Source organism: Tauraco erythrolophus, chromosome 2 (assembly GCF_009769465.1).
Source record: "Tauraco erythrolophus isolate bTauEry1 chromosome 2, bTauEry1.pri, whole genome shotgun sequence".
In the NCBI taxonomy this organism is placed as follows: domain Eukaryota; kingdom Metazoa; phylum Chordata; class Aves; order Musophagiformes; family Musophagidae; genus Tauraco; species Tauraco erythrolophus.
In genome coordinates, this window is record NC_141466.1 from 128,749,626 (window position 1) to 128,772,599 (window position 22,974).

At 41.7% G+C, this 22,974-nt stretch overlaps 1 protein-coding gene across 2 annotated transcripts in view; it reads left to right on the top strand.

Annotated features, from left to right (window-relative positions):
• Positions 1-12,410: 12,410 nt before the first annotated feature.
• The window catches only part of XPO1 (exportin 1), a 40,322-nt gene continuing 29,758 nt past the window's right edge, over positions 12,411-22,974 (top strand). The window contains exons 1-4 of one of the 2 annotated variants that reach the window (XM_086631893.1): positions 12,411-12,560; positions 13,228-13,284; positions 17,164-17,295; positions 20,768-20,869. In XM_086631893.1, the coding sequence (XP_086488019.1) occupies positions 17,170-17,295; positions 20,768-20,869 (228 nt within the window). In that variant the 5' untranslated portion in view covers positions 12,411-12,560; positions 13,228-13,284; positions 17,164-17,169. Of the gene's footprint in view, positions 12,561-13,027; positions 13,285-17,163; positions 17,296-20,767; positions 20,870-22,974 lie in introns of those variants that run through there. The other variant, XM_086631892.1, reaches the window with a different exon arrangement.

Sequence of the window (22,974 nt, forward strand, 5' to 3'; positions counted from 1 at the left end):
CTGAAAGGTTATAGATTATAATACTTATTTTAAATAGATGAAACATTTTAGTCTTTCCATTATCTATTTTCATGAGAAAATCTCCATGATTTCCCTCGAGTTCCCCTTTTGTGTGTAGTCTAGACTATCATAATAGATTTGACAATTGTTTTTATTACATAACTTTGAAAAACAGATTCTCATAGAATTTGGTCGTTAGAAGAATTCTGCTCTGAATAAGATAGGACAATGTGTGGCTTTTAAAAAAAAATACCATGAATTCCTCTATTGTTGGTTTGCTTTCAAAGTTGATTTCTCAGTCTAGAAAAGCTAAAGCCATTAAACAGATTTCAGATTGTGCCAAACAGCAATATCTATTGGGAGATTTCATTTTCCTGTGCTTCCTTCTGTGTATAAGGAAGTAATGGAACTCCTCATGTACATAAAAATAGAATTTGGCCTTACATCACTATTCCAAATGACAGGAAAGTGCTCATCCCAAACAAACACTAAATAAAACTTGTAGCCATCGATTCACTAAGCTATCTGATTAAAAAGAGTCACCTCAAAGCTGTATGTTCTGCTAGTCACTCACAGTTAACAATTCTGAAGTGTAAGTACTTTTTTTTATTCTTTCTCATTATTTACTCCTACAGGCAGGATACCTTTCATACTGCTCTGAGGAATTAGGTGGAATAAACAATCAAAGAAATTTTGTGGTATGTGGCTGTGATACTACAGTATTTACTGAAGGAGTGTTCCTCACTGTGTCTCTCCACTAGGCAGGAGACAGGCAGGCTCACATGACATACTATATTTTTGTATTAAAAATAAGGTTGCTTTAGATGTGGTTTCTGCTAAGTACCTTTATATTAAACTATTTTTGGTGCTAGGTTGACCTCCTCCACAATTCAACCTTCTGGACTACTTCTCTGTACTGTTTTACAGTTGGAAAGGATAAAAAAACTTGTTAGTGTTAAATGAAACAGAGATTCCTGCTAATGGATTATTGATCATACCTGAGTGATCTATCGAGTATCACAAGCAGAATGTTTTAAGAATCTAATATACTAAAAATATTAACATTTTATGCTAATTATTTTCATGAGGAAAAGTATTAAGCTGGAACATACATCTCTGCTGCTAGAGGAAGTAGCATCTCTTTTTTAATCATAGATTTTATGGAGTATTTTTTCAAACTTCTAGAACTCTTATCAAAAAGTCAGTATAAAAGTTCTTCGATATTCTACCATAACCACAAGCCTGTTCAGCTGAATCATTTCACAAAAAATTATTTTCTACCTCCCTGCAATTTTAAAGCTAGCAATTTTAAACAAAGCAAGAGTGAAAGACTTTGATGGAAAGTGTAATTTTATTTCACGTACACTGTCCTAGAATTCTTTTTTCAGTTTTGTAGGTTGTATGCTGACACGCAACTTAAAACCAAGACTCAGAACCCAAAATCCTTTTCCACCTACAATCTAGGCTCTATTAGATAGATTGGGTTTAAAGCTAATTGCTGCTCGGTGACACTTTGAGAAATCATACTGTATTTCCGTCCTATAGCTGGAGTCATAAATGAAGTAAAATTAAAGTACTGGCATAACAAGTCACTTCTGAGAAGTAACTTGTGAAACAGGTCGGTTAGAAAAAGCCACCTTCACATAAAATCCTGGTAGGGGAAAAAAGAATCAAACTAGAGACCCTACGAACACACAGATTTTCAACTAAGTTTGTAATGAGATTAAAATGGTTAAAGGCACACCAGGTTTGCATCTGCACAACATGGTCACACTGTGTTAATCCAGGCTGTCGTTCTGATCCAGACAGTTCACTGGAACACTTACAGCAGAACACATGCTTCTAATTACTGGTTTTTCTCTGTGCAGGCAGCTCTTAAGACCTGCATTTCCCAAATTATTGAAATCTAATTCCCCGGTAAGAAAACACATCCAGCCATCTTCCCTGTAGTTCCATAAGGAAAGCTGAAATCATGTACAAGTTGGCCAGCTATACCTGCTAGCACCTTCTCTGCACATTTCACATTCTGGGAAGTAACTGTACTTGTTTTGATACCTTCTCACACGGAGAAGAGAAGTGAAGCCAACAACTTTTGACACTGAAGGTGACACTGACATCCCCCTTGCAAGTGTGGTGACCTCTGTCACAAAAGGAATGTGCGGTGGCTTCTGTTACAGTACTGTTAACCACACGCAGCACAAGGTTCACACAGTCTCTCCTGCTCTGTAATTCATTCTTTGGAGGACTTGAACTCTCTTTGTCCACAGAACACGCTAAAGCAATGGCACACTTTTGCTTTCCAAACTTTCTGAAAGTTTCTATCTTTTCCTTCTTTAGATATTACCACGGATAAGGGAGGAGTCTAGTCTACCATGTAATTGTGCACTCACTAACTGGGGCACTGACACCCTCTAACCTACTGCTCATTTAAAGCAGGAAATTTCCAACAGTTTCAGACCCACAATATTCCTTTTTGCTTTGGAGTAGGCCAGTTTTGCTCTGTGACCTTTTTAGTCTGGAATGACCAGTTTCTCATTCTATCCTGCCTACAAAATAAATTGCTTATTGGTACCTGGACACCTAGAAACAGAGCTTGCAGGATGCTCCCTTAAACTAAAACTGTCCAGAGGATTCTCACAAGGATAAAAGGATTCTAAGGACAGAAATACTCCTCCTTTTTTAGTCCTGATTTTCCCTTCGCAGTGAAAAAGGCCAGCTGCAAAGGACCAAGATCAAAGACTATGTTTAGTCACAGGTGTGACAGAAAAAAGCAGCATTTTAAATTAATGTTCGGCCTTTGGCAAGCTATATTTTTATGGTGGACTGAAAAAGAGAGATGAGTCAAAAGACAGTATAGCTTACAACAGAAAAAACATCTCTAAACCAAGAAGTTCACTGTGCAAACCTGAAGAAAAAGCAAGAGTCTTAATAAATTGGATCAAGATTGCTTATGCATTAATCATTTACAGCAGATATCCTCAGGAAGCTACAAGCTCATCTTCAAAGAACTTAGGAAGAACATTTAAGAGTTTGACTTCAGCACAGAGTGTTATTTGCCTAAAACTGAAAGCTGCAGTTCCCTAGAAGTTGTTTCTTAGTATCACCTCTCCAAGAAAAACCTAAATGGTGAATTGGTTTCTACTCCTTTCCTTTTTCTACCCTTTCTTCTTCTTACATAAAAAAAAATTCCTTGATTGATTTCCAAAATGAGCAAGCTAAAGAAACTTGTTTTGGAATTCCAGTCCTGTGCTCATCACTTGGGGAATACTACATTTTCATTTCACAGGCTATTCAACATACAACTGGGAAAGTGTCCTGACATAAGAATAGTCAAGTTGTACGTATGACAGTATGGAAGGTAAAGACGATGCATTACAAACACGTGGAACTGTCTACGTGCAGTTGGGAATTTAGGCTCAGCTGTAATGCTACAACTGAATGAGATGAATCAAAGTTATATAGCAGTCTCAACTTGGAGGTATAATCTGTGTTTTATCCCGATGCTGATATGTTTGTGAATTTGGCAGCCACAAAACCTGTGGGTTATCACAAAAGCAACATCCACCACATCACATTAATGTCCTTGTGTCCATATTCTGTCATCCACAATCCCAGTTACAGAAGGATGCAAGAGACTGACTGTTGTTCCAGAAGGGGTGTTACTGTTATCTGTGGATACAAAGTATTTTTTCAGATATCACTTCTTCTCCATGGGCAGTTTAAATCAGATCAATGACTGAAAGACATGTATGGTGAAACTGAAGAAGCAAAGACAACTGGCAAAAGGATTAGCATAGATAGACAAAAATCAGCTATTAAACATTGAAAAAAAAAATAAAGTGCTGTACAGTTTCCAAGCAAAATTTGGCGAAGTTATCACATACCCACTGAAATCACAGAGCTTCATCAATCTCTTAAATATCAAGAATTTACTGAAGACGTAACAATCATCTGTGGTATATCTATTCCTACAATCTGAAGTTACGTCACTGACGGCGAGAAGAGATTGTCTTGAAAGGTTAAAATACTACGCAAGAGCAGGTAATACCCCAAATAAATATGTTATCACAAGTCAGTCTTAGCAGTTCTGTTTTAAATAGAAAGTGGACTTCAGTAACAGACAATTGCCCAGAGACACGTTAGATCTAATATTGTGAAGAGTTCATTGAGTAGAATCCATAGTCTATGCCAATGACATTTAACTGAACACTATGAATTATTTTATCTCAGATTGCCAAATCACCTTTACAGTTCGATTCTCACTTTAGAACACAAACTTTACTACCTACGTTTTTGTAATCCTGAAGTGCTTTACAAGTTGCAATAGGTTAGACCAAAAAAACAAGGCTAAGAAAGAATATCAAAAGCAGATAAGCCAAAAAAAAAAAAACAGACTCTTTTAGAACTAGTCAATGTTTCAAAGCTTACCAGATGTGGTTTAAACAGAACATGACAACTCTGGGGGGTTACCTCCTTGCAAGGTGTTATTAACATGGCTTTGTATTAGTCATTGTCAGCAGAACAGCTCTGTTCTGGGACATAAACCTCAGAATTAACACCAGTTTTCTAACGTGGTTTACAGCTGCAAATACTAGAATCATTTGCAGAACTTAATCTGTTAAAATTTGGGTAAGGTCTATTAGTTTAGTAGGTCTTGAAGAACTTAGACAATTTAGATAAAGATTTATTTCTCTTAGGTTAGTGATATATAATATATAAATATTCCTTTTGCATTATATAGATAACTCTCGGTGTTCACATACTGAGCTCCATTTTAAAAGTCTGCAGTAAAAATTTTGTAAGCTCACTTATTCGAAGGACTTGCCTGAGGGAAGGGGAAAAGTTTCTTATCTTTCCATTTGCCTTCCGGCCACATTCAGGCATCAGTACTATTCACACGAATATGGCAAGCGAGATTTGGCTAGCAAAAGAAATCCATTATCAGTGAAACACCACAAAGATTACATCTTACAAAGACTGCAGATGGAGAGTTTCTCCCTTACATATATAGTGGGTTTTCCCAGTGTTTTGTTTGGTTCCTTCTTAGAATCAATTATCCATGGATTTGCACGTACTGTGAAAAGCTATTTTATAGTTTTAAGTTTAATAACTAATCCTTATTCGCAGTTATTTTAATTATCTTAACATCTTCATCAGTAGTGTTTACAGTTCATAGCTTTAAGAAGTTTACCGATGAATATGTCGTCACTTGGTTTTTCCTCGGCCATGTTATACATATTTCACATATCTTCACTCTCTCTTCCTAAGTGTTAATTGCTGATTATCTCCAGAATTGTGCCCATCTGTTTACAACATAGTGCTAATGATATACTCAGGCTTAGCTACAATATTCTATAAGTGGTCTCAAAATTACTTTAAGGTGGCCACTTACCCTGCTGCTGTTCCAAGTGATGCCCACAGATACTCCCTAATTATATTGTCCTTTTGCTTGGTGACAGGGCACAGAAAGACCTATCTAACTTGCTCTCCACTTTCTCCCTCAGCTATTACTATTTTCCAAGTTCTCCCTTGTAGTGAACATCTCATTTTTTCCAAGGACACAACAGTTTGCATTTTTCTTCTCCACTCAGTTACATTCACTTTCCTGTTGCCAAGATTTTTAGATCGTGTTGTATTATTCTTCCTACTTCGTGTTTGTAACACCTAACTCAAGATCATCTGCAAATGTTGTTAATATACTTTTTACAACCTCTCTGAAATCATTTATCTGGGACATGCATCAGAACAGACGAGTTGCTTTCTTCTGTACAAGAATAAATTAAACTGAATGCAAAATTAGCTTGGTCAAACTTAGACAGTAGAGTCCAACAAAAGTCATTGAAGAACAAAATATGAATATTAGAGGCTCTCCCCCCAGAAAAGCCCCACAAAACAATTAAGAACAACAGCAGATGGTTAATGAGAAGGACACTTCAGCAAGATTAATTCTGCCATTTCTAGAACGACATGAAGAGTGTAGGGACAGAACAAGTTCTCTACATTCCTTTCATTAGCCAAACACATTTGCTGGTCCTATCACATCAATAATCCTAGAACTAAGCGAGATAGCTGCATGAGAAAGTGGGAACTACAAGGCATCTTTCCCTGCTTTCAGGAGAAAGCTTTTGCAATGTACTCTGCACAGTAAAGTAAAATCTCTGCAGTCATGGTTTGGGGAAAGGACCTTTACTGAAGAAAGAGGTAGAGGCTGAAGCTGTTTACAATGAACTCTCATGACATCAAAAGATTTAGCTGTGTGTTGCCCAGACATCCTTGGAAATTTACAGCTGGCAATTTCCTCTGAAGGTCTCATTCCCTTCACTTAAGCTTCCCTCAACATCTGCCTTCTCTTTGCCTTATTCCCCTCAGCTGTATTTTTCTCCTTTCCCTAGTATTTCCATTTACTAATCCTACTTCACCTAGTGAAGAAATTATGACACTAAATTGGTGTTTTTCTCTTATTCCTATGACTCCTCCCACTTTCAGAACACCAGCTTTCCTAGGTGTACTCCACCTAGTGCTAGCACACCACCCAAGAAAATAGTTCTGCTTCTGAAAAGCCTCAGGAGACCAAATTAACCATAGCTAAAGATCTTCTGCTAAAGAAAATTTACAGGAAGGGCGTTCAAAAACCCAAAAAGCTTTCAATAGTAAAAAGATTATTTGCATAAAAGATGAAAGGAAAGCAGAGCTCTACAGAGCTCTAGCTTCAGGGTGAAAGCTAGTATGCACTACTTGCCCATCCACATAATCCCTATATTGTGACAATCTCAGACTACAGTGGCCCATGTCATCACCCATGAACAGTATGTGCAGGGATTAGACAAGCATTCTAAATACATTAACCACCACAAATCGCAGGGCCCTTTTGAAGAAAAAGCAAACTACGAAAGCTTATTTACCTGATTCTGCCCATACACTTTCCAACACCAACCCGGGTTCATGGTTTTCAGGGAAAGCTAAGAATTTCCCAGAAAAGGTAGAAAATAGCTCCTTGAAGTCTCTGAAGAGGTGGCTGTATGATATTACACAAGATTATTTCCATGCACTTCAGTTTTCCTTTTGCAAAGGGAAACTACAGTCAAATATTCTTATTAATTTCCAACTTAATTCTATGTTATGTATTTCTTCCTCTGCCTAGGGAGTAGCATCAGTGATACTGGCATACATTCATACACACTTTGAAAAAAAAAAAATCAGATGAGAGCACCCAAATTTCAGAGACAGTAAAGTAACAAAGGTTTGAAACAATGTGAAAGATCAGTGTACTAGATCTGTAAACACTTCTGCAATATGGCTCCACAATATAATATGTGGTGGTAGGGTACAAGACAGCTAATCATTTAAGCAAGTTATTTCATAGACCACAAAACATTCCTGACAGTATTTATTAAAAATAAAAATCAGTGCTGTGTGTCAAATGAAGAAAATAATATCATCACATCAGGAGTTAAACTGCATTAAAAGTGATCAGAAGTAAGCAACGTTTCCACATACAAAAACGTTAGTGAAGAATTAGATACACTAAGACATAACTTCCAAGTTTTTTCAAACCACTCAGATTGGAAGGGACCTTAGGACATCCCTGGTCCAATCTCCTGCTCAAGGTAGAACCAACTCTGAATTCAGACCAAGTTGCTCATGGCTTTGTTGTACTTAGTCACATTCACAGCAAAAAATAGCCTCCTCATCTCCAGCAGGAGAGTGTACTTTAATTTATGCCTATTGTCTCTTATTTTCCTACCATGCCCTCAATAACGCTCACTCATTCTTGTAAACTCAACTTAGGTACTGGGGGCTGCTAGTAGGTCTCCCCTCAACCATCTCTTTCCCAGGCTGAAGAAGCCCAGTCCTCTCATTCTCTCCTCCAACTTGGTAGCTGGCCTCTGCTGGACTCAGAGTTTTCAACATCTTCCTTGTACTGATGGACCAAAAACCAGATGCAGCTAATGACTGCCAAGTAGAGAGGAATAATCACTTCACCTGAGCTACTGGTTAGGCTCCTGTTGATGCAGCCTAGTATGCAGTTAGCTTTTATCACTACCAGGGCACACTGCTGACCTGAAACCCAAGCAAATTCTCCTATTGATTTCAGCAAGGCCTAAATTCCAGACTGAACATCTAATAAAGGAGCCAACAGACAGGGAACAGCGGTAACAAAACAGCAAGCATAAGCTTGCAACAACTACTGATAGTATGTCTGTCAGGCATACTCATCTTGTTAAAATAGCTGCTTTTTACATGACTGCCCTCAGTTTCTGAACCAGCTGTTACCTAGCTCCTTACAGAAGAGAGATGCAGAGTATGCTGTTTTCTCATAATCTCACAGCATATTCGGCCACAGCTTGCGTAAAGACAAGAGGGCCATTCCTGCAAAAGATTAGAATATGTTATTTGAGATAAGCAGAGCCAGTGATATCGCTTCCTAACACAGAAGAGCTCAGAACTATCCCCCTACTCAAGCACAGAATTTAGCTAACCAAACTTGCAAAACTAAGCCCTGTTGTGTTTGTTACTCTTGCAACTTATTAAAAACACATTTCATTCTGGGGCATTACCAACAGCTGATGAAAGTGTGAAAAGCTGCATCTACTCTTCCATCTTAAACAGAAATAGTTAACATTCAGTTTAACAAACCAATTTCAAGGATTTAAACTCTTCTCTCCCACATCAAAAAAAAAATCAAACAAAAGAAAAAAATAAACAGAAGTGAGCCTTCAGCACAAGCCAAAGGAGTTAAAGAATCTGACTTTTTGGTCTCTTACATCAGTTTGTTTTGAACACCAGGGCTAGCTAGAACATAAAAACATACATAGAGACACTGTTTATTCTAAGTGCCAGAGTTACAGCCCTGTTTTTAACCCATCAACAGCTTGCTATGTCTATCCATTCTATTTGAATCACTTTCAAGTTTAACCCAATCAACTACAACACTATCTTCAACTGTAAGTCACACTGCAAAAAACTACAGATCCATTAATTCTCACATAAACCAACCCACTAGAGCAAGATAAACTGAGTTAAACAAAGCACTTGGTTACCATTGTAGCAGAGATGTTACAGGATGCAGTTATTTTTATGCACGATAAAAAAAGAGTGTGTTCATATTCCAGCTGTTCAAATCCTTAAATGCTGCAAAAATTGTCCCAAGAGATTTGACTTATGAATAAAGCACAGAAAAAAAAAACCCACAACAAACAAGCAGCCCTCTGCTGTGACTGCTTTAAACCAACTATTGCTTATGAGGAAAAAAAGTTTCAAAGTTAGAGTTTCCATTTTTAAACAGCAGAATAATGCACAAATTGTGAACTTACTAACTACAGAGACATCATATAAACGTGGGTCACAAATCTTCTACTAACTAAGGCAAGCTCAGATGATACACAACTTTCCATCACACCTCCTCCTGCCCCTCACCTCTCCAGCTGACCTGTGGTTATCCTGGTGGGATAGCTACTTCTCCAGTAATACATCACACAGGACCTAAATTAGTGTCACATGGCCTTGCATCTCCTCAGCTTCTTCCTGAAACATAAATGTGTATTTGGATACAAGTGTTGTTTCCCTAGCCTTCCCAGAATTACATGGAAACAAACCACATTGCAAAAACCCACAAAATGAAGATTGAGGAATTGGAATCCCCACAGCACTTTTAAAACTCCTAGAGATAGTTGAGAACCACAGCTATGAGAGCAGTGTAAGTACATGTAATTATAGTTTATTTATTGAAGTATGTTATGATTTGCATACTACTAGAAATCTTTTGGTGATTAGTACAGAAGCCTAACCTTAAAATGTTACCTTTCACAGAAGGAATGGGTTAAAAAAAAACATCGGTATAAATAGTTTTTGAGCACAATCCAGTAGTTTCACAGCTGAGTACACCCTATCTAATTTTCCTTATTGTGACTTAGTAGCAACAGCACAGTCTCCAACTTTCCAGTTCCTTTCTGCTAGGATACAAACTTCACACCAATGGTAATTGAGCAGTGATTTTTATTTACACGAGTTGATATTTTCTGCATGATCATGCCCCATGTCCTACAGTTAGTATTAGGGAAGGCCACTATACTGAAGCTAATTTTCCTATATAAAAGGAGCCTGGTGTTCCTAGGCTAAACTTTGATATATTGATTTAGTTTTGACTGACTTTCTCTGTGGTGATTCTCTACCAGTGAGGAAGTAGCCATCCAATCAGGAAACACATCACATCATTCCTCAATACTCAATATTAATTATGTAAAACATCCTCCTTATTTGGACTGTGATCTCAAAAGCAGCCTCAGCTAAAGAAACAAATGCGCTGGGGAAAAATAACCTTCTGGGAGAGTTTCATTCTCCAATTCAATTCTGAACTACTGCATACACTTTGCAATGTCATAATTTCACATAGTATAGTGGAGCTCGAAGCTCCCAGCATGAATACATACATGTAAACCTGTTGATGGGCTCTTGGCTGAATGAGTTAGCTCCCACTTGAACCTACCAACATCTTAAACCTCTTTTGTAGAAGCTAATTGATTTTTAAAGCAGCATGAAGCTTTATTTTAAAGTAAACTTTGAGACATTGCCAGCAAGTACTCAAAACACTATATACCTAGCTATCATCTATAATACAATGAAAATTACCTACATGCAGAAAATAAATTGTTCCACTAAAGTTACCAGTTTTCTCTGACAAAACTCTGCTTCCCTTTGCATGAAGAAACCCCAAACAACCCACCAGAGCAAAACCAAAAGTTTTGCCCAGTTTCTTAAAGACAACTGCATGCTTAGTTTTTTCAGTTCAGAAAAGAGATTAAGACAACATAAAAAGACTTTGGCTTTGTGAGCACAAGTCAGCATTTCTGAGAGGACAGACTTCTTTGCGAAGTCTCAAGCTGAACACACAGAAAAAAGCACTAGTTTTGCTTTCATTTAAACCGTGCAAAAGGACTTAAGGTTCCCTCCCATACATCTGGCCATGGCATAGGTGAACACCACCTCACAGAAGGAAACTTCCTTCAGATACACCCAAGAGGACATGGCATTCTACAAATCAAAAGTATCACTTCTATATCAAGTTTCACTGACAGTGTATCACTGTCCCAAAATCATAATCAAAGGGAAAGTTTTGCTTCAGAGTAGGTGATGAAAACTGCGAAGCTTGTTCCTAGAAGGACGTTTAGATGCTTCACAATATTATCCTCCTCATAGAAATTAATTATTTTTGTAAGTTTCCTACAGCTATTATTTTTTTTCAAATAAGGAGATAAAATTTTGAAAAAAGGCATACACAGGTGCTGAGCACCCTCACTGCTAAGAGCTCTTCCATAGGAAGGCTGGTGAGCACATTCTTCCGCTCCTTCAGGTAGCGACGAGACACAACCACAGCCTGTCGAGTGTGCACCGCCACTGAAAAGCCAACCTCTGCCCTGAGATCACCCCTGTTCACATCTGGTAGACGAGTATCCCTCATGCAGTCCAAGATTTCCCTTATCTGTGGGCAAACCAGCCCTGCCTGAACCACACCTTGGAAAGCAGCGGTGAGAGACTGAGGAACGCAGCTGCTGCAGCAAGCTGGATGATCCATGAGTATCGGCATCGTAGGGGAGAGGGGAAGACACCCCCTTTCCTACTGCACGGGCCTTGGTGGGCAGTGCTGCCCGGGTAAGGTGTGAGCCCACAGCCCCCCCTCACTGCCCACACAGCCCACTCTTCACAGCTGAATATTTAACCGCCCACCGGCCTCAGGACACCAACGCAGCGCCCCACCTGTGGGCTAACCATCAACCTCACGGACCGCCGCCGCTCCAGAGAAGACCCGTGAGGGGAGACCCGCAAGGTGAGGCCCGCCATTGCCGCACAGCCCCGCGCCGCCCCCAGACAGGGCCCCGCCAGCCAAGTGACTCTCTCCCCCCCATCTCATCACTGTGCTCCCGCAGAAACAGCGCCTGAGCGGTCCCAGGACACGGCCCGAACGGGACGGGAGCCGTTCCCGCTCCAGGACCAGCCCCGCCACCCTGTTCCCCCTCAGGCACGAGCGCAAGGCTGGCTAACGGCCGCCGCGCGCGCACCCTTCCCCTCAGCAGCCCTGAAAGCCGCGCTCAGGCACGCGCGTCACGCCGAACCGCCGGCCAACCAGAACGCAGCGGCACCTGCGCCCGCGCTTTGCGAACTAGAGGCGGGCCCGCCTTTGAGTGACAGCTCGGTTCGGCCTATCAGCCGGCAGCGGCCCGTCCCCTATCCCCCCTCCCTCTGCGCGCAAAACGCTGCTGGAGAGGGGGCGGATCCCCGCCATCTCATCCCCCCTCCGCCCTCCGAGGTGCGCAGCGGATTGACAGGCCCTCCGCCCAATAAGCGTGGAGGCCGCTTGCGCGGCGGCATCGCTCGGGACCAATGGGAGCGGCGGCTGGGCGGAGGCCCGAGGTTTCCAAACGCTCCGCGGCGCCATGGGCTGAAAACTAAACCGAGATGGAATCTCCCAGTCTGAACCGGTTTGAGCCGGTTCCGAGTCTGTGGCATTAGGAGGGGGAGACGCGCCGCGCTCAGTCCCTGCTACCACCGCCGCCTCCGCCGCCGTGCGTGTGACCTGCTCGTAGGGGAGCCCGCAGGGGGAACCGCCGGCGCGGCTGAGGGGGCAAAGTTTAGTGCGAAGCGGGGGGGGGGGTGGGAATGGGGGCGAACTGAGCGCCGGCCAGGCCTAGGGGAGGGCGGCGGCAGCGGCAGCAGCGAGAGACCGGCCGCACGGGCCCGGGCCTGGGCAGCCAGCGACGCGGGAGAGAGCGAGCCGGGGCCCCGCTCAGCTGGAGCTGGGGCAGCCAGGGCTGCGAGGGAGGTAGAAGTTTCCCCCCGCTGCCAGGGGCCTTGGGAGGCCGGAGCCCCGCGCCCCCTTTCCCCCCCGCTCCGAGCGAGAGGAGGGAAGCGCGCCCCGCGCCCTGCGCGCCTGGCGGCGGGCGGCCGTGCTCCTGGGCCGAGGAGAAGGCGCGGAGCCGTGCGCCGAGCGCAGCGCCCGCCCGGGGGCCGCAGGCTTCTGCTGGGCGCCGAGGGCAGTCAGGCCGGGACACGCTTGCTCGGGGGCAGCGCGGGGAGGAGGAGAGCGGTGCTAATAATACCCGGCGGAGAGGGGGGTGCGCTCGTCTTTCCCCCCCGCTTCGGGTTTTGATTTTTTTCTTTTTTTTTTTTTTTTTGAGGGGGTGGGTTATTTTTGGTGGTGTTTATTTTCATTTTTTTTTGGCGTGTGGTTAGAAACTTCGCTCATCCGCCCCTACTTTTTGAAAGAAGAGGCTGTAAGAAACAACGTAGGTAAGTGAGCGCTCGGGCTGCGGGGGGGACGGTGGTGGTGGTAGGGGGGGGTGTGTGTTGCGATGAGTAACGCGGTGGGGGGGGCGAAGCGGGGAGCGCTCGGGAGACGGTGCGGGGCCGCGGCGGCGGGGGAGTGGGAGGGGTACGGCCGTGTGCGTGTGCGGAGGGCGCAAAGTCTTTGCTGGGGAAGGAGAGGCGTGATGGGCCCCGAGGAGAAACCCTGAGGGGTGGGAGGGTGTGTTTAAAATCGGTTTTGGGGGGCGAGCATCCTAGGCCTGGCTCCTGACGGAGCGCTGAGCCTCCCGCGGATGCTGGGGCGGCGGGGGAGGCGGCGGGGAGGCTGGGGAGCCGCTGCTGGGGCGCACGGCTGGGGCCCGTCCCCGCGTTTCGAGGGGACCGAACGGGCTGGGGGGGTTGGGCTCGGGCAGGGGCAAAACTAGGGACATAATCTGTAAATTATTAGGAGTGGAAGTTTCCAGAAATATTTTTGTGTGTCTGTGCAGCAGTATTGAAACGTCCGCCTGCATCACGTGGGGGCCCTGTGTCGAGCGCAGGGCTGGAGCGGAGGGAGGGGCTGCGCCGCCGCGGGCCCGCCGCGCTCCGCAGGGCCCCGGCCCGCCCGCCGCCCGCCCGGGGCGCCGCCGCGCCTTCCGCCGCCACCGTGGTTCTCGCCCGCCCCCCCCCCCCCGCCCGCCCAGGAGCCGGGGCTCTGCGGGGAGCGGCGCGGCTCCGCGGCCGGAGCGGGGGAAGGCCTCGGCGCCGGGTGGGTGGGAGTGATTCCGGGGGTGCTCCGTGTCGGGCGCGGCCGCGCCGCCCGAAACGAGCGCTCCGAGGTGTCGGGCGGGTGTCGGCGAAGCGGTGTTGTTTGATCTCGTCCGCGTGTGTGTAAAGTAGTGCGGGAAGGAATGGTTGCGTTGCGATGCGTGGTGGGTGAAGCGCGGCGCGAATGCGGTTGTGGTGCGCTCCGTTCCGTGTCGTGCAGCGGGAGGAATTCACAAATTCGCTGGAAGAGGGTGGTGGGGCGGTGATTCATTTGCGATCGCTAGCGGAATGGCATGCTTAGCGATGGGGCAGAGTGACTCTCCCAGGGGTCGTTAATTTTTTTTTTTAATCGCTGCCCGCAGTGAGGTTTAAGTAGCTGGGTTGAAGATGCTCAGAGACTGTCCCAGGGGTTGTTAATTTTTTTTTTAATCGCTCCCCCCAGTGAGATTTAAGTAGCTGGGTTGAAGGTGCTCTAGGGTTCATTGTGAATAATCAACATTTCTTATTGTTAAAATGTATGCTTTTTTTTTTTTCCCATGCACTATATGCTTAAATGAATTATATTATAATAAGCTAACTGTTGTGTTAAACTTAGAGGTCCAGGGTCATCGAGAGTTGGGATAACTGTGTAAACAGTGCTGTAAATGCAGTTCTTTTGACCTTCGGTAGATGTCAGATTCTTGCTATGTTGTAGTTCTGATTTTTTTTTTTAACTTTTTCTATCGTTTCGGTTTCCCCGTTTGTTGGCAGCGTTGGAGAATTCATTAGTGGTAGTTTCTTAGAGTAGAGGTTTAAACCTGTTCCAGGTTTCAGGCGTGATGGGAGGGGAAAAAAGTATAGGAGTGTAGTGAATCAAGGATTATAAGCTTCATGTGGGTACCCTGTTAGGAGTAGGAAAAAAGAGTTGATTGCAGTGGTATTGACCACAAAGCCGCCATTTCTGTGTTTCAGCTGGCGAGTAGGTAGGTCATTTTGAAGATAATGCTGGGAGTGGCAAAGGGAGCTCTATTCAAAACATTTCCTTTCTGCTTCCATGTGGTTCAGAACTTCTCTTGGTCACGTGGCTGCTCACTCGTGCTCTTAGGGCTGCGTAAAAAACCACTGAAAGAGGCTTAAACTGGAAATGAATGGCCGTACCTGAGAAATAACTGATTTACGATGTTTATTGTAGCTTGAGAACCGCTTTCCCGGCCCACGGTTCAGCCGCGGAGGGCAGATGTGAACAGAAAGGGGCGTTCCTGAAAGGACGCGTGTCTGGTGGGAGCTGAAGAGCGTATTAATTGCTGCAATTTCCTTCTGGTAGTGCTGCTTACTGCCTCTCTGCGAGATGGTATTTTCGAGTGTCCTTCTGGCTTAAAAGAATGAAATCAGCCCTCCCTGCTGTTTTTGTTTCTTGCTTCCATACCTAATGTTGCAGTTTTGAAAACTTCAGGAGTTGGGGGAGAAAGGACAGGAGTGTTCGTTTCGATTTTTTCGGGTTCTACTTGATGTTTGTTTTCGTCTGTTTTTCCAGGTAGATGTGAAAGTGCTGCCTGGATGTTGAGATGGAGCCCTCAAAATGATATCGTTAGTGTAGTAATACTAACTAAATGAGTTTGTTTTTTTTTTACTGCAAAGTATGATTAAAATGTTCAGGTTTGGAAGTTAATATCTTTCTGTATGGAAGTAAACAAAATTGCTTGACATTACTTGCAAACATGAATTTCTAAACAAAAGATTTTCTTTGTATGCTACTGTAGGACTTTCAATTAGTAATTACTTGAGTTGATTCACAGGTTTGTCTTGCTCTTTACTTTTGAGCATGACTTAAACATGTAAGGCATAAAATGAATCCTTATTTACACATGAAGCTATTTACTAAGAGCAGATCCGACTTGTACCTTACTCTAAGGAACGGATTGGCCGGGTGTATGGGGAGAGTGTTCTGGCAGTTTCAGATTGTACCTGAGTATGTAGAAAGCTCTAATGTAACTTTCTGAGTGATCTTGCAGTTGTCCAGACTTCTGACTATTCCTTAAGTGAGGAGTTTTTTATGGAATTTGTAGCTTTATGGGAGAATCTCAAAAGGAAGGTGAATGGGAGGAGAGCTGCTGTAGAGGAGGAAGGAATATGTGTTATAGTTGCCAGTGACTGTGAGAAGAGTGCGATAAACTTGATCAGGTGCTTCCATCACGGGGGTAGTGTGAAAAGGTTACAGTATAATTTACCACAATTCTGTGGTGGTTCTGGCTTATTTTCTTGCTTTTCACAGTTGTGTTTATCTTGTACCGGTCTCTGACTGGTAAGCATATTACATGCACAGCCACAATCTCACCCCCCACCTGACTTCCTTTGCATAATATCGAGGCTGCTGTATCTAGGACAAAGAGTTAATGCATGTGTCGCTGGTTTTATGGGTCCTGAAACCTCCAGTAGAATTCCATTGCAGTTTGAAGTGATCTAATGCAGTACACGGAGTAACCTTCTGACTTTAACGGTCCCCTTACTTCATCTTCTCAGAGTGCCTTCAAACAGTCAACTTCCCTAGTTTCAATGGAAAGTTTTTACTTGTATGTAGTTAACTTGTGTTTTTCCCCCCCGCCAAGTATTTGAAAAATGCCCTCTGCCTAATTTCTTACTGTGTATGTAGATCACGTTTCACTTCCATAACCAATTGTTTAAAAGCTTTTAGAAACAATCTTCTAAATGTGCCTGTTGGCCTCGGAAACTCAAAATTCGACTTGAGATTGCTTTGCTGGTGTGAGTTTTGGTTGTAACGATACTGGGTATTTCTACCAGCAAACTTACTGGTTTACACATGTTTAGGGAGTGGTAGGGGTCGAAAACCTGCTTTGAAATAAATTTCACCTTGCTGATACTACAGCCCGTTGACTGGTCAGACTGTTGTGGTGTGTTATAGTTGCTGGAGACCCTGAGACTTGTTGGGGCAGTGATGTGTGAATTTTTCAGTTTGTCCTGCTACTTACTCAGTTGATGGAGTGTTGTATTCAGTGCTCTCCAGTACTGCTGACAGCTCATCTCATTCAAATGAGATGCTTAAGTTGAAGCACTTGCTTTACAAGTACATCTAATAATAATTTCTTATGAACTGATGACATTTTTTTATTTATTTTGCAGTAATCTATGCCAGCAATTATGACAATGTTAGCAGACCATGCAGCTCGCCAGCTGCTGGATTTTAATCAGAAACTGGATATCAATCTCTTGGACAATGTGGTGAACTGCTTGTACCATGGAGAAGGAGCGCAGGTAATGTGGACTTAAACCCTATGTTTATTGACCATGTTTAACCTTATATAAAAATCAATTGAGCAAAATTAATTCACTTCAATAAAAATCAGTAATATTAGTGAATTTACTCTGCTAGTGACTAGATATCACTGGCAATTCACGTGCCCTGGTTTACAGGCAGGCCTCATGTAATGAGCATTCAAATGACACTTAGAAATAACGTTAGTTTATTTCCAGCATGACTTCTGCTGTTGAAAGCTGTAAGCAAGTACAGTTTGGTAAAGGCACTTCTGCTTGCAGCTTGCTCTCTCTGAATTAGTTCTTCAGGAAGGTCTGAGTTATCTGTTATTATAGTGGACAGGATTGTGAAGGCATCAATTTAATGTTGACTTCACTGAAGGACTGTATTTAAAAGAAAAATCTTAATGATGTTATTATTGTATATGTGCTTACAAAGAAGCACGTTGCCCATACTTGAGAAGAGTTTTTCCTTCCTTGTGTCTACTTCCCCCCCCCCCCCCCCCATTACCGTTGGTCTGCACAGGTTCTTCTTGCACTCTTTACTTTGGACTTAGTGTGGATTGTGGAGTCTTAAGTTTGAATTGGAGGAATGTGTGCATTTGTATGTTTGCATATATTGTCTTGAAAGTGAATCTTGTATTGATTTTATCTATTTCTTGAGCTACTTTGGAAATAAGACTGAAATGTTGAGAGCAAGTATTGCTACAAGGGTGTTGGCGTAGTCCCTCTTCTGGCAAATTTTAATTGTTCATGCTTAACGAATTGGGAGTTTTGGTGTCAGGCATCTCTTGCTAAGATATTCTTGCACAACAATGAGAAGTGAATTAAAATGAGACAAAGTAGCTGATGATTTTCTATTCCTTCCAGCTGTTAGAGTAAACAATGTATTTGCTTATGCTTGTTTTGTATATCTCTCTTTTTTCAAAAAAAAGCTTTCAGAAGGTTTTCTGATGTGAATTCCTACAGGTTCTGAAGTACCTTGCTGATTTTTGAAGTATTTGCGTTTTGAGTTTCCTAAATTCAAATAAATAGTTACTAGCTGTAGTTTTTGAAGTGATCATATAATGGAAAACTGCTTCTAGCTTTTGCCTTAAAGTATGGACTTCTGAGTGCTTGTTTGTAAGCCTGTACTGCCTTACAAAATAGGTGGTGCTTATAGTATTGTTTGGTTTGAATGGAGTTTAAAAAGTTGGGAAAGTTTGTAAGGAGAATAGAGGATTAACACTAAATACAATGATCAAATTGCCATTGTTCTGCTATTGTGAGAAGTTTGTCACTTAAAACAGCTGGGTAGAGTCTGTGGTGTTCAGAAAATTAATGCAATAAGAAGCAAAATTCAAGAGGTGGTGCTTAAATGGCAAAAGTAGAATATGATATAAACTTATTTTAAATACATGTACTGATATAATGTCACTTTAAAGCCTGGAATAGATTAATGTTAGGGTAAAAAATGTTTAGAATGCAGCCTTGATGGCCTATGCTAAATTTGCTTTCAGATTGACCTGTCTCCTCCTTCTGCTTAATTCTTACCTCTGCTTGCAAAGCTCTTCTCTGCTGATCTGTATTAGACTAGAAGCTATTTTCTGTGCTAGACTTTTACATTTTTTTCTGCTGGCTTTTTTTGGGTATGCTTCTCTGAAAAGAATGTCGCCAACCCTACCCCAGTGCAACACATGACTAAGGGGACTTCAGTCAACTCATAGATGTTACCCTGGACTCATCCCAGACTCTTAATTCCATTGGTCTGTTAGACCTTCACGTGTCCAGAAGATTACTTGCTAACTGATTTTCTTTTTGGTAGCAACAACACAGTGAGGCTTTGATCTTGATATTAAGCTTTACTGTTACATTTATACTGTTTTTATGAAACTACAGGAATTGATGTCCAGAAAAGGGATTACTGGGTATAAGAGGAAACTTTTCGGTGCTTGGGAGAAGGATATTAAGCATCTGTATTTCATTGGTGTTGAAACTGATACTGTGATGTGTCACCAATATGGGAAGCACTAAGGAGGCCAATATAAAAGTGCACCCAGGTTGAACCTGGAAGTAATACAGCTGATGTTTCCCTCTTACACTGAACTGCATCAGAAGTGCTGGCTTTTTTTTTTTTTTTTTAAAGCTCTGATGCCACTCTGTGAGAATATGGTTGTACTGCTTTTGGAGTTAAAAGGAATATTTGTGTGGTACTTCCCCATACCAAATCTACAGAGACTTACTTGCTAGTCAAAGTCAGTATCAGATTGGGAATTGCTCCACTATGCTTAATTATTTTACGTGGGGATGCCAGTATTGTACAGATATTTTAGACATTCTTGCTCTTGAATGTTGCAGCTTTCAATTTTAATTTGGTAAATCCCATACCAAATTTGTTTCCTGCATTGTATGTTTATAGATGCTGGGCCTTGATGGGATTTCTGTCTTAGTGAAAATACATGTTTTCTTGCACCGGTTGATGATTAGCTCAACTATCTTCTTGTAGCAGACTAGAAATCTGCATAGCTGGACTAAGTTCTAACAGTTGAAGTTAATCCTAAAGTAAAGCTTTAACTGATTTGTAGCTTCATTGAATTGGCTTTACATTTCAGTGAAAGAATGAACTAAGTTCTGTGAATTATGATGTAAAATGTTCATCATCTTGATAAAGCAGTGTCTGATGCTTGTAGGTGATATGATTTGCAGCAAGATTTGTCAGTACGCTGCATTTTTGGAAATAGCTAACATCTTTTGACTCCCTAAAAATGCTTGTGGACGTCCAGGCTTTAGAATAGGATAGCTAAAATGAATTCAGCTATTTCAGTGCGTAATTGCTTCAGATGAGGTTTTGCAAGTCACTGAAACCGTAGTATCTAGTACAATAATGTCAGTCCCAAGGAAGAACAAACCATTAGCATGACCAACCTGTTCCTCCCTCCCAAGCAGTTTTTATGATTGTTTTGTAAGCTATTAGATACAACAAGGGATTCCTCGGAAGCAGGGACTGGAGACCTCTAATGCTCTACTCCGTGATTCTTCAAAATAAATCAACAGTTCCTACATCAACAATTTCGCAGCATGATCAGTACTCCGTATGAATGCTTCCAGTAGAACTGGAAGGTTTGGGTGCCCCTGAATAAATAATTTTATCTAGATGACTTTCTTGAGTGGGAGAAAACTTAATTCTCTAATATGTTTTCCCTATAATGTGTGCTGTTCCCACACATTCACTGCTGGTCTAGATGATTCATTCAGTGTGGAAGAGGGAAGTAAGTAAACGATGGTCTTGCATCAAGGCACTTTGGGAGTTTGGTTGTTAATAAACTTCAACTGTCACACAGAAGGAGGGTTAAGGGACTTGTTGCTCCTGTTGGACTTCTGCCTAACTCTTGGATAAGTGATTTAAAGATGTGTTATGTATTAATGTCTTCACTGGCAGTATATAATTTCTTAAATAATCTAATATTTTTTTTTAAATCAAACTTACTTTTAGCAAAGAATGGCACAGGAAGTCTTGACTCACTTAAAAGAACATCCTGATGCGTGGACAAGAGTTGATACTATTTTGGAGTTCTCTCAGAACATGAATACCAAAGTAAGCAAATCAACTTTTATTTATTTGGTTTTACTCTTTCTTCCATTCATAAACTTTGAGGAAGGTATCTCATTTTTAGCCATAGACTTTCTTGATTCAAACCACTTATTTTTATCTTGTTCCCAAAGTTGGCTGTAAATGGACAAAAATATTTAAACCTTCTTTTACATTGACGAGAGTTTTTTCTGCCTTTTTTTTTAAAAAAAAAAAGGAAGAGCTAAATTGGTTTGTGTGTTTTTTTTTTTTTCCAAGACACATACAAACATAATGTCAGTTCCAAAGATTGGTGTGTGTCTGTATACATCTGAGTAATGAAGAGTCTCCTAGAGCCAAATTTTGTCCTCGGGTAAGTGCTTGGCTGGTTTTGATCATAATGAGAGCTGTGTGCACGTAACTGAGGAGAGAATTTGTCCCTAGGTGTATTTAAGACAAACCAGAAACCTTATTAGCCCAAGATTTTGAGCCATCAATGAAAGTTAAGCACCCTAAACTCTTTGTAGTATGAGATTAGTCTTTACTAATATGCAGAACACATTTGCTTTGTACTGCTGTTTTTAAATCCATCATGATCAAGACTAAGAGGGACAGCATTCAGGTTTTTCCTCCAATTTTAAATACTTTTATCTAAGACTTCTGAAGTTTGAACCGAAAAGGTGATCGAAGTGTGTTTTCACTGTCTTTAAGTTTGAGGATTGTTATCTCAAATAACTGGCATGCATGTTTTTCTGCTTGGTACACACTGTGTGCGAACAGAAAATAGTTGTGTTTGGATGGTTTCCGAAATCAGACTGTTCATGAGACAGTTCCATTTTTTTCATTGCTCTCTGAAGTTTAAGGGAAAACAGTTTAAAGAACTTCCTCAAAGTGCTAACCTTTAAGTAACAGTGTTTGCCTGTTTGCTTGCCTGGTAAACTTTGCTTTTTATACTGACAGACGTTACTAATGTTTAAGTTGATTTATCAACAGTATTTTTAAAAACTCAAATTTGTCTTGTGAAAAATGAGATGATTAGAGGAACAGAAAGAAAGCAACAGGTAAAGAATTCTTCAATTTACATAAATTGCAAATGATTTGGTGCTAAATTTATGCACTATGACATTTGGCTTTTATGCAATCATATTTTTTCTTTAATTAAAGCTGTTAACACTACCTGATATTAATCATAATGTTCCATTATGTTGATTGCTTGTAATAGGAAGAAAAGGGGTGTCTTCCTGTGCAACTGACACAGCTAGGCTTTGACGGCAGGCCTCCACAAGGTCTACCCTTTTGATTCCCTTTAACTGAATTCTGTTCATCAATTGTTTTTGTTTCTTGGGAGGTGGGAGGGAAAGGGATTTGGTGCATAGAATAAGTAATAAGGGTACCATAAAAATTTCTACCATAGGGATCATTTCATGATTTTTTTCAGTCTTTGCTGTTACCTGTCCCTCATCTTTGTCATTGGGCAGTGAATTGCTATTAGGCAATTAGAAATAAGCAAACCAAGAGCAAATGAATTTTGAAATACTTCTATTTTATGCACCTCTTAAATTTGTTCCCATGTATGTTGCAATAGTTGGTTTAAAAAGTACGCTTCTGATAGTTCAGATGGCAAATCTTGTAATTGGTTTCAGTGACTTTTTTTGTGGCTTGGCTTATCTAGTTATCAGGGAAATACCAAAAATTAGAACCATCAGATCAAATGCAGCTTAAAAACAAAATAAAAAGCCCAGAAAGCCTCTTGCAGAGTATTCAGGCAGGCTGATGAAGCCTTCAAATATGGTATGGCAAGAAGGATGTGTAGGGGAAGACTGTATACAGTGATTTTATTACTGGTTCCATTTCATTTCATGTGTGAGTGTTAGGAAAAATGATTAGTACTAGTACTGAGGAAGAGATGACATTAGCAGAAGGCAGAATTGAAGTCACACGTACAAAAGAATTAGTAGAAACCTAGACAGCATGAACCTCTTCACAGTACATGAATCTGAATTACGTATTTGAACAGATAATGAGGGGTGAGCGGCAGATTGCTAGAGGTGTCTGTCCTTTTCTTTGTCTCAGAGGAAATCCTAAGTGGGGGGGGAAGACTAAAGATGAGATCTGTCCTTAGCTTAGGCCAG